At 32.1% G+C, this 12,229-nt stretch overlaps 1 protein-coding gene across 1 annotated transcript in view; it reads right to left on the bottom strand.

The window, feature by feature from the left end:
- Nucleotides 1-11,311, bottom strand: part of LOC106472619 (ubiquitin carboxyl-terminal hydrolase 25-like) — a gene marked incomplete at its 3' end in the record, with an annotated part of 36,568 nt that extends 25,257 nt beyond the window's left edge. Inside the window, 4 exon segments of the mRNA XM_013933270.2 lie at nt 2,782-2,971; nt 3,901-4,082; nt 6,054-6,151; nt 11,127-11,311. Coding sequence (XP_013788724.1) covers nt 2,782-2,971; nt 3,901-4,082; nt 6,054-6,095 — 414 coding nt within the window.
- Nucleotides 11,312-12,229: the final 918 nt, after the last annotated feature.

Here is a 12,229-nt window from a genome sequence, read left to right on the forward strand (position 1 = left end):
GCAGTGAGTTAGCAATGCAATAAATGGGAAGAGATGCATTAAAGTTGTATACAATTCTTAGGTCAAAGGTCATTTGGGGTCAGGAGGGGCAAAAGCTATAAATATTATAAAGCACTTGTTCTCTTTATGTGTAAGTCTGATCTTTATCAAAGTTGGATAAATTAGTAATTTGATAGAGATGCCTGAAATTTATTCATGATTTCTAAAATCACCAGAGATCAAATCCTGGAAACCTTTAAAATGCTCCTCCTCCAAGGGATTTTGTTTGATCCTTCTCAAAGTTATACAAATTAATATGTGGAGAGAGGTGCCTAAAAGCTGTATACGATTTTCAGGTCAAACGTCATTTGGGGTAAGGAGGGGGCAAAAACTAGTAATCTTATTAAGGTCACGTACCATTTCAAATCAGCATGAGACCTCTTTCTTTAATCTTAAAGCTGATGTACTGTTACTTCATAAGTCTAATTGGTAAGTTAATAGTTCCCTACCTGATAAACATAATCTGGAAAGATAGGCCAGCTTCCTAAGCCCCCAATGAAAAAAATTAATGATGCCATATTTATTAAACTAATTGGGAAGCTCATTTCTATTCCATTAACATTAATTTGTACTGTGGCCTTAGTGCCCTCCAGTGAATTTTTTTTGGCCTTGGTGCCCTAGCTATTAGCCTTAGTGTCCTTGAAAATGAGAGAAAATCCAAGGCCAAATGGCTTTGCTTTCCTGGCATGAAGGAGGATAGGTACAGAAAAAAAAAGGGAGACTGGTCCTGGCTGAAAGCATCAGTCAATATGGCTTGAGAATGAAGAACCAGAGACCAGAAGATGGTAAGTTTGGAGTAGTTAGTAGCAAAGGTAGAGATGAGAGTTGCACCCATTGATAGTAAACCCATCAAAACAAGAGACCACACCTCATGTGAGAAAGGCAAACTCCTAACAACTTTTAAGCCCTAGGCACATGATTGGGCTCATAAGATGAACCCAACTGGAAGAAAAAAAAATAGCAAGCCCAATCCGTGAAAGCAGAGAGCTCTGAAACAGGTCTCACTTTAACAATTGAAATAAGCAAAAATAGGGAAATAGACAGACCAACAGATTCACAAGAGGGAGGGAGGAAATGGGTAAAATGCCCTACAGATGAATATTAGGTAAAGGACATAAATGTAGAGTGAACACTTTCCCAGAGCCCCCTAATCTGGCAGAGATGTATCAGAAAAGTGATGGAGATCCAGTAAGTGGGCAGAAAGGGGATGCCCACTGTTGTGTCAGCACAGTTGAGCTACCAAAACAAAAGAGGAGAAAGGAAGAGTAAAATCAAGGATAACAAATTCCAAAAACAGTAGACTGAGAACAAGGCAAGCAAATGCCCCCACAAGTCTAGGAAAGAATGAAGGAGCAGATGCAAAGCCAAATAAAAGAGTATGGAGCTGGAAGACTCAATCCATATGGACAGGATGATCAGAAGGAGTAAAAAAGTATCCGAAACATTGACCATAATCATCTACAATCCATGTGGAACAAAACACCACAGAGAAAAGATGCTCTCCACAAGCACTGAGGGATGATAAGAAACCAGTACATAGATGACAGGTCAAAAATTGGAAACCAGAACCCAGTCGTCTTAGGAGCAAAAAGAAAAGAGTAAACCCAAGTGTAAGGGTAAGTATCCTTTCGATGGCATATCCACTCAATGGCATTCTCACCAAAGAAATCTAATACCATATCCTAGAGTCATTGAAAAAAAAAGTAAATTGAGGGAGGAGAAAAGGAAACAAAGAAAAAGGGGAAAGAAGAGGAGGAGAAATGAAGTGCAGAGAAAGGCTACAGGTGAGAACTTGAATAACTCATCTGATGGACAAAATTGGAGACCAAAGGTTGGCAAAGAAAGACAGATGAGCCCCACAGGATCATAGCTGACAAGGCAGTCACCAACAAGATAAGCCACAATCCCAACATCGATCAGTGGGAGTATGGGAAGCAGAAGGCTTGGAAGATACTAGTTGGATATATTTTTAAATGATTTTCAATCCCTACTTTGGTTGACAAATTTAGACTGATTCATTTAGCTATACGGATCATGATGCCAACCAAATTAGGGATCGAAAATCATTTTAAAACCTATCCAATTAGTATCACTTTACTTGTTTGTGTACTTTTTATTGCAGCATTTATATTGTTTTGGATATTCTTAAAGCAACTCTATGAATAACCAATGATCCCTACTTTCTATTAACATTTTATTCATTTTTTTCCTATTTTTTAACAGTAAGCTTATTACACTCCTTTATACATATTTTTCTACTACTACCAATACTAAAAGAAGTAATCCATTTGATTAAGCCCATAAACTATACGACTTCTGTGTTATTAGAGAAATAAAAGATACTATATACTGATACATCTTACACATAGATATATTTACAAGGTCAACAACATGTACTGATCTTAAGGGCAATACACAATTAACTGAACGTGTAAAATATTTAGAATTGAAGAAGACATTTCACTATTGAATTCTTTTTGTTCATAAATGTAATATTTTAACTATAAATGTTATTTATTGTAGTGTATGTACGTAATTTTACATTCAAAATATAACCTAATATTCTGACTTTACTGAGCAGTTTCTATATTCAATAGACAGTTGATAGACTTTCTGCAGAGATGAATGAGACTTTATGTGAAACTCTATATGATTAATGTGCCAAGTTATCTTCTAGCTGGTTTTTTATATATATTCTTCACCTGCTATACATGCTCTAGCATGAGTACTGTGAAATCTAACCTGTATCACAGCTGAAAACCAGCAGGTGTTCCCAACATTCTTCAGGCCTACTGGCCAGTTGCCATTTCTCTTTCTGTCATGTGGATTAGCAGGGTCTTGCCACAGTTCTCCTCGCTTTCGTTTTGTCCCTTTGTTCCACTTATTTTTTGTGGAATAAGTGAAGGTGCTGGTTTCTGACTCAGCAGTAATTCTGATGTCTTATAACATTAAAAACTGGGTTTCAATACCCATGGTGGGCACAGCACAGTCAGTTGTAGCAAGGGAGGTAATGAAATATTAGTATGTATACAAAAGTTAGAATTATAGTGTGTTCTATATAGAAAGAAGTTTCTCTGACTTAGTGGGAACACTGTTCTGTATTTTCTATAGAGTCCTTGAAGCAAGTTTGGCTGAAACTAAGGTGGCTTACATCTCAGCCATTCTTCTGCTAGCAACAGACAATAGATTAAAAGTGGCTAGCTTTATTGGGTTAAAACCCAGAACTGGCTAAAACTAGAAAGCTGAAACATTCATAATACAAAGACAAGAGAGGAAATTAACCATTTTACATCATTTAAATACCATTTTAAAATTCTTAAGTTTTGTCTTATTAAAAAATAACCAATCTTTAAAAAACAATTCCATGTATAACAAAGAAAACAAGTAATGGAAACTAATACAAGTTTATTATATTAGTTCTGTATTTGTGTGAAACTGGCTCAAAATAAATGGATGAACTAGAATAATTTAAACCCTTCTGCCATAATAACTTGTTACGTTTTGAGCTTAGTATGTACATACACATGTATAGCTCACACCACCACTATGGTTTCCATTGATCTCATTATATCAGATGGATATCATGGCCTGCATGCAATATCCCATTATTCTATTGAAGTAACTTGTATTTACAAATATCCTATAATGCATCAAAAAAACTTTTAGAAAAGAACAATTTCTATTTATTTTCTTTTTCTCTTTGGTATGCATAAGCTCACCTTACAAGTCTCTCTCACACACACACACTACACTGCTATTTATATCATTCTATGTAACTTGCTATTACTCCACAAATTCACAATCAAAACTTCTAGTTAAATAATAATTTCATAGTGTAAACCTAGTTTAGACCTTGCTCACCTGCTAATATCTTGTTCTTCCATTGATATCTGTCCTCCTAACACCCCCTTTTGATCTTGAAGGGACAGAGCAATGGCTTTTTGTAGGTCATCTTCCTTGTCACTCACCTCACTGGTCAGATCAATCACACTTGCACTATTTCCTGCCTGTTTGGGTGTTTCTTGTGGTTTCACCTGTTTGTCCTTACAATAAATTAACACAATGTCATAGCTGATCTTAATATCGTTAATATTAACTTCAATTAGAGCAAGCTTGAAGCTAAAATTCAACCCGGTAATGAGTATAGCTAATTCAGTACACTGCTAATATTCACAGCTGAATCTACAGATGCAAGAAAGCACACAGAGATTTGGTAAAAGTACCAATCCAATCTAGAAAATGGAGATGAATTTTGAGATCGTAAGTTTGCGATCTGTAAATTTCCAAGTTTTAACTACACTTGAAATTTTTTACTGAAACTATGTTCAATATGTGTTAGTCTTAACAATAAGAGCCTTATTAAATAGATGATGCATGAATAGTTGAAAGTACAGAAAGAATAGATATAATATATCCAGACGTGTATAAGGAAAATATTCAAAGTTCAGCAGTGTCAAATAAATGTGAATATTAGATATAATGCTGTATGCTCAATCTGATTTTTTGAAACAGTCTTAAATTTACAGCATAACAAATAAGCAGTATAGCACTTCATTCATTTCAGTTAACTAAGTTATAACCTTTAACCACCAAAGGCTTTGCTGTATAAAAAAAAGACTCAATAGCTCGACAGTTTAAATTTTACAGATCCCTGTTGTGAAAGCTTGTGCCACTGTTCATAAACTATGAATAATCTTCATTAACATTAATAGCAGTATGTAATTTAACCACACACTTATAGACATACTGAATATTTGATTATAATTTACAGCATTGGAAAATCAACTCATTTTATAAAACATTACTAACTTAACAGACAACTGTGTTTCAATACAACAGGTACAAAAGGCAGAAATAATGTCAGATTCTTAGGCTTAAGGCATTCTATGTCCATAGTTATACAATGGGACCCTACTACAACATGAAATTCATTATAATGCAGGTCCATCTTAGACTCCAAAATTTTCATTCAAATATATATCATTTATGAGGCCATTTTAATCAGTTTATCTGTAGTTCTGCAACTGACATGACACTTTTGAAAGTACCCCTTTATTACACAGTCTCACAAATTGGACCCTGTGGACTGTGTTATAGCACAGCCCCAGTGTATTTAGAAGCTCAATATGTGTTACTTTGTTGCTGAAGTTGACTTACTAACCAATATGAAATCGTACCTCAGTTTATATCTAAACTAAATTGTTTGGCAAAAAGTAATAAACAAATTTAGTTTTGGAATCAGTTATTGAATATTTAATCGCAACAAAACAAGTCACTGTTTCAAATTTTGAGAATGCTGTTATGTTTCTTATGCTAAGACATCTTTGTAACTTTTACAAAAAAAGTACATGCAATTCAAGTTATAAATAAGTAAATTATCAAAACATCAAACAAATTCTAAACATACCCATTGAAATTTAACACAAATCGTAATTGGCCAATGTATCCATTAACCACTACCGAATACTATAACAACTAATAAAAGATCTAATCCACAACTTCTGGTTGTTAAATCATTGTTCTCTTACTCGTGCAATACAACATTAGTAGCAAGAATGCTCTAGGTTTAAAATTTTGATGACTAGTTGTTTTTCTTATGAATGGAATAATGTTTAAAATATAAAAGAGCATTTTTTATAATTTTTAATAAACTTCCTTAAAAAATTAGAATAATGAGATCATTTCAAGCAAAAACATATTACCATGCTATTCCCAGACCATGTGTAAAAAACAACTTTTATAATGACGAAGAGAAATCGTATTACAATGAATATGGTAGTTTGTAAATTACAAAACGTATAAAATTGTAGTTTTATACTTTTAAGTATAATTTGAGCAAGAATTTCAAGTGTATGACTTTTACTAAAAACCAACCTTAATATGACTGCATAAAAAAGAACCAAATATGAAACTATATATATATATATATAAGGAGAACAAGAATTGCATAGCACATATCATATATAATACCAAAGAAAAATTACAAGTGCAATAAAAAAAACAAAATTTTATACCTGCTGAAAGTAATGTTCTACGGGAGACTGTTCTACAGTCATGTTCAACTACAGACTCCCATTAAATATAAACCGGGAGGTAAGAATTATCACCACTTCTGTAAAGAAAGAAAAGTACAAAATCAAAGATCCATAGCATATCAGCCAAACACACAAAGTTGATATGATCTCTTTTCATTCAAAAATTAAATGTTAAGTGAAAAAATTATATATTAAATCATATACTTTACCAAACTCTCCAAAACTCATAAAAGGTCTTCACTTTGTGAATTTTCAAACTATCAGAAATTTGTAAAGATATTCATAAATTTTCCAAACACCATCTATAGTTTTCACTGGTTATGTAATTTCAAATATGCCGCAAACAGTATATCGGATATAAAAGATATGTATACACACACACACATGCATACATATCTATATATATACACAACACACACACACACACACACACACACACAATCACAATTAGTCTTAACATTTTTATGTCTTAATTAAGGTAGTTCCTTTTCAGCTCCCTCATAGCATTTGTTATGATTTTTAATGTATTTTTCACTTTATTTTCAATTAACTCATTCTGCAGTTTGTTATGTGCATCTAATCTGTTCATTTTATCACTCCTTTGGAAAATTAATTCCGCCATCAAGTGTTACCATGTGACTACAACATTTATACTCTTTAGTCTGAAACAAGATTTAAAAATAACTGTCAGGTAAATTTGGGGATAGTAAGAATTCCATAATTTTTCAACTTCTTCATGATAAGAGAGTTCTGTCTTCTAAGATATGATAAGCAGGTGTATAAAGGTAGTGTGGGTACAGCAGACATATTAGGTGACTTAACAAATATATCAGTTAAGATGAGTAAGTTATTTTCTCCAAGAGATGCTTAGAGTAGCTATTTTGAAAAACAATGATTTGTAAGAAAGAAATTTCCTTGTGAAAGGCTGGATAGGAAGAGATCCAGGTTGTAGGCCCTATTTAATAGGCAGAGAATGAGATAATGTTTAAAAGAAAAGGGGTATAAAACTGTCAAACTGAGTGAAAAGGTCAGTAAATGTATTTTTGTGTAAATCTTACTGTCCCCAAATTGACCTGAAATTTATATTCTTGTTTTCAAGGAAAATCCTTCTCAAGATTAATATCACTTTCTTTACTATTTCCTAGGGCTTGCTAATGATTTTTTTTTTTACATACACCACAATTAGTGTTATCATATAAATGTTTTGGATAGAAAAATACTTCATCATCAATAGTCATTTTTAAGGAGCTGAAGTTCTTACAAAAAGAGAAACAAGAAAACATGCAGCAAGATCATAAAATTAAGATCAACGTACATGAGTGACACTTAAAACATCATACCACATTAGAAAGCATGAAGTTTATTAAGCCTACTTTACAGTTGCTACAACAGCTTAGAACTTTATTGGCTAATTTCTTTTTCTCTTTTTTTGGGGGGAAGGGCAATAAGTTTCCTTATTCCTATATTCACTACTTTTACAGTCTTAAACACAGCAGAGCACTAGAAAACAGCTGGATTAATATGATCCCAGTAATTCAGAATACATCAAAAGAGCTGACAGATTGTAAAGGTACAGATTACACTTCTTATCTAGTTATAATACAAAACATTATATTTTGGTTGGTTAGAAACCAGAAAGATGGTGCTGATGGCATCAGGTGGTGAAAGCTACTACTACAGGTTCTTATATTTACCTAAAACTGCTTAGAAGACAATCTAAGTTGAATAAAGGGATCAAACTACAAATTATATTAAGTATATATATCTAACAACAAGGCTATACTCTGAAAGTTCACATGAAGTCAGAATCAAACAACTGACACTATAAGGAATATATAAAAACAAGGTTAAACACTGGAAGTTCACAATATGGTTTCCCCCTGAACAACAAGGCTAAACACTGGAAGTTCACAATATGGTTTCCCCCTGAACAACAAGGCTAAACACTGGAAGTTCACAATATGGTTTCCCCCTGAACAACAAGGCTAAACACGGGAAGTTCACAATATGGTTTCCCCCTGAACAACTCTAACATAAACAGCACTGTCACTGTATTTGATAATTTTCATCAAATGGGAAACTAATGTTTAGAAAAGCAACGATACACTCTACACAAAATCAGGAACAAATCATGTTCCTCTCTCTCCTGAAACGTAATGCTACACTATGCTACTCAATACAGAACAGTTCTATAAAATAAAACATTAGTGTCAACCCTATTTGAGAAACAAAATCAGCAGACATTGCTTTAACTAGCTGGGCTAGCACGCTTGAAACTCCACTACGAATTTTGTTACCTAGCACATTCTTAAATGTTTTCATAAAACAAATTATATCAAGATAAACATTTAAGAGAGAAGCAACATGCTTTACTCTATAAAATACAATGAATCTGGTCCGTCAGAATCTTCCACAACAACACATCCATTGAGACTACTTTATAATAATGTTTATCTTATTACACCTACATATATATATTTTAATGCTAGATCATTACTAAGATCTGTACTCACCATTCATCTTTCTAATAAAGAACATACCCCGAAATAAAAACGTTTTGGTTTCCTTTAAAAGCCAAAACTTTGATTTTTACACACTTATCACACAGTATTTTACTCCTGGGAGCTATGAAAGGATCACAATACTGTGCATAATATGACATGCGCTATACACTGGTGTGTCATTTTCTGATTGTTTGGGTGACAAAAATTAGTGTAAACTAGCAATATATGACTGTACTCTGATACAATTCATTTTCACATAATAATGGGGTAGCATTCCCATAGTGTTACCTTTTACTTAACAGTTTCCATGATTATTTTCAATACTGCACAAATAGAATTTAAATCTTTTCATTGAAATACAACAGAGAAAAATGTTTCATGCAGTTCAAAATACAATAAGTAACTTAAACCTTACAAGAAATTGGAATAATCATAACGTATGCCTTAATCTCATCATAAACTATTAAAACAACCTCAGATCAATAAGTATGTTTATTTTAAGTGCCTACAGAATAAAATAGCTTTATAAATTACCATTTAACAGAAGAAAAACAACCTGTCACACAGATTAAAAACACTTATTGTCACAGACACTGTAGTATTCCTAATTAATAGCAAAAAAATGAGTCATTAATTTATCTCTAAGGAAAAATCTGAGACCAAATAAAATTAGGTTTCATTCCACTGAGGCAGTCATTTGATAAAAACTGTAAAAGTTATCTCATAAGAAAATGGAAGAGAAATGGACAACTGTAAAAACTTTCAGGAACAGCTTGAAAATTCAGTAAAACACACACTAACAGATGTTCTGTTTGTGAACTGAACAAACCTTCAGTCAATTAAGTAGACAATTCTAAAATTTATACATGGATAAATTGTAACCTTAAAATTGACAAAGCTCTTCTAAAAAGCCACAAGTAGATCGAAACATAACAACACATCAGCAAGTTTGTGCCAGGCTGTCCTAAGGGTACTGTATTACAATACATATAAATACAATTTTAATGAATGTAGATGATAAAAGTATGAACAAGTCTAAAAACACAAATATTTTTACTTCAAGATCTCATAAGGGCTGAGAAAAATAGAACCTGAAAAAATACAAAAACAAATGCAAACTTGTTGAGAAGTACAGTTTGTAAGTGTTTATTTTTAAAATTTGCTGGAATGACTGGTAATACAGCCACACATGGTGACTACTTTAATGAATTATACTATCAGTTTGACTAGGCTGTTATTTTATACCTTGTTTTAACTATTTCTTAGTTTAAGAACAGCATAACGTACAGCTTTGTGTCAAATTTATCTCACTGGCTTATCACTATAACATGGCAACATAATCTTGTATATATATTTTTTTACAGAAATGGTTGATACTGTATAACACATGATTCTATAAATTTGAGTAACATGCATATAGATAAAATGTGTATATTCTATTTCCAAACCAATGAATGAATATTATAAGTGCTGTTTCTGATTCCTGAAATAACAAAAAAATTAAAGCTTTATATGAAGTTTGGACATATTCAAAGAAAAAATACACAGTATGTTTAGCTTTTTATCTGCTTATACACTAACCTGGTGAAACTACTCAGCTGGTACATTATATTAGGAATGCATAAATACTTTCATACACATTAAAATAAAACTACCATCATCCAACATGACCGATTTCTCTAATAGTTTGATATGATGACAAGGAAAGTTGTTCACTGCTGATAATCAAAACTAGCTCTGCATGATCTCCTGCAACCATATATTAACAACATGTAAACCTACATTTCATTCAATCAATTAGATAGTACAAATCTGCAAGCAAAAAAATCAGTCATCAATGAATAGTTGGAACACACAATATTACTAAATAAACAGCTTATAGGCTTTTGAAATAAAAGTGTATATATATTTATATGCCTTTCCTATCATCATAATTTCTTTTACAAAAAAACTCACTTTAAAGCAAAGTTTGAACAAGTAAAAATGTCTGATACTGAGTGATACTAATAGTTTATTTTCTGAATTAAGACACCTATAGGCTGTAGTAATAACTAATATGATAAAATAAATTATACAAGTTTAATCTGCTTTGAGTTTGAGTCTTAAACAGTTTTAGTGGATGTTAAAGTCTGATGACAAATTTAATGTTAAGCTTTACATTGGTTTATTAAAGCCTACCTCAGCCCTACTTCTTGATTAAAATTACTTAATTAAAATGTCTCAACAATCAGTATAGCAGCAGCAAGGCAAGCAAAAAATTTAATTTTAATATCTTAAGTTTTAATATGAGGTACTTATTTTTCTTCATACACTAGCTTACTTGTCAAATCTTACTTTTGTGTTTTATACCAAAAACAGCAAAACGTTTTCGAAATTTTCTAACATTTCATTGCTGATTAACTGACATATTTAATTAGGCCTACACATAGTACTGTTACAAATATAGTAGTACGACATTCTACAGTATAACTGTTGGCCTCATCTACCGATAATTATTACATCGCTACATACGGCGGTTTTTAAAGAGGTGATTCTTTTTAAAACTTACTTAAGGTAATTTTTCTTTCCTTGTTAGTTTAAATACATTAGTTAGTTAGTTTCTTCTAACATTACCCAATACACTGATATAACCTTCAGATAAAAGTTAAAAATCAAGTAAATACTTTAAAAGTTTAACCCTGCCGCAATTCAGGTAAACATTTTCAACAACACTAATTCCAATTGCGTCTCAAACGGCACCAAGCTGAAGTTGAAAGAGCATTCGTTCTTCCTCATTCACTAAATATATATATATATACGTTTCATAACAAAAACTAACAACTTATATATATACCAAAGTTCGGCTCTGAACATTAAATGTTGACAAAATAATGTATTTCCAAATGGATTGTATAAAAGGCAAACAATTTAAATTTACTTCAACGTTTCACGTCTTGCTAAAATGAACATTAAACTAAAAACGACTCTTCAGTCTTATTTTTCAGTTTTTTTTTTATTATTTTGCTTATGGAGTGACGTGGATAATGTTAATTGTTCCTGAATCAAAACTGAAAATTGATGTCCATGAACCTTTCTCGGGATACATTATTAAACGAGATTCTTAAAGGATAAGCCATAAAATTAAATTAAACAGTATGTTAGTGCTAAACGTCATTTTCATATGTATTACTTTTCTTTCACCTCATGCCTACAGGTACAAATCCTTATATTTCTTTAAAATATTATAAAACATGTTCCAACTGACCATAACATCACCCGTTAATTAATCTATTTTAAATAATATTACCTTTTTTTTTTCTATTTGTGTGTTCAATATACACACACACTCATGTGAAGGGAACCAATTATTCTTTTAGAATTTTGCACAAAGCTACACATGGGTTTAACGCATATGATCGTGCAGAATTTTGAGCAGATATACAAAAAATTGGATTTTGTTTATTTTGAATATTCGCGTCAAATCTACACAAATGCTATCTGTGATGGCCATTCCTAATTTGAAGTGAAAAACTATAGAGAAAAGAGAGCTTGTCAATAGCACTTGCAGCCAACTATTGAGCTACTCTATCCATAGAGCTGGATTTGGTCGTGTTTTTTAAACGTACTGTTATGCCTTCGTTCGTTAGTTCATTTTCCGTATAATTTCTTTCT

The sequence above is a fragment of the Limulus polyphemus genome, unplaced genomic scaffold, assembly GCF_000517525.1.
Source record: "Limulus polyphemus unplaced genomic scaffold, Limulus_polyphemus-2.1.2 Scaffold5472, whole genome shotgun sequence".
NCBI lineage: Eukaryota > Metazoa > Arthropoda > Merostomata > Xiphosura > Limulidae > Limulus > Limulus polyphemus.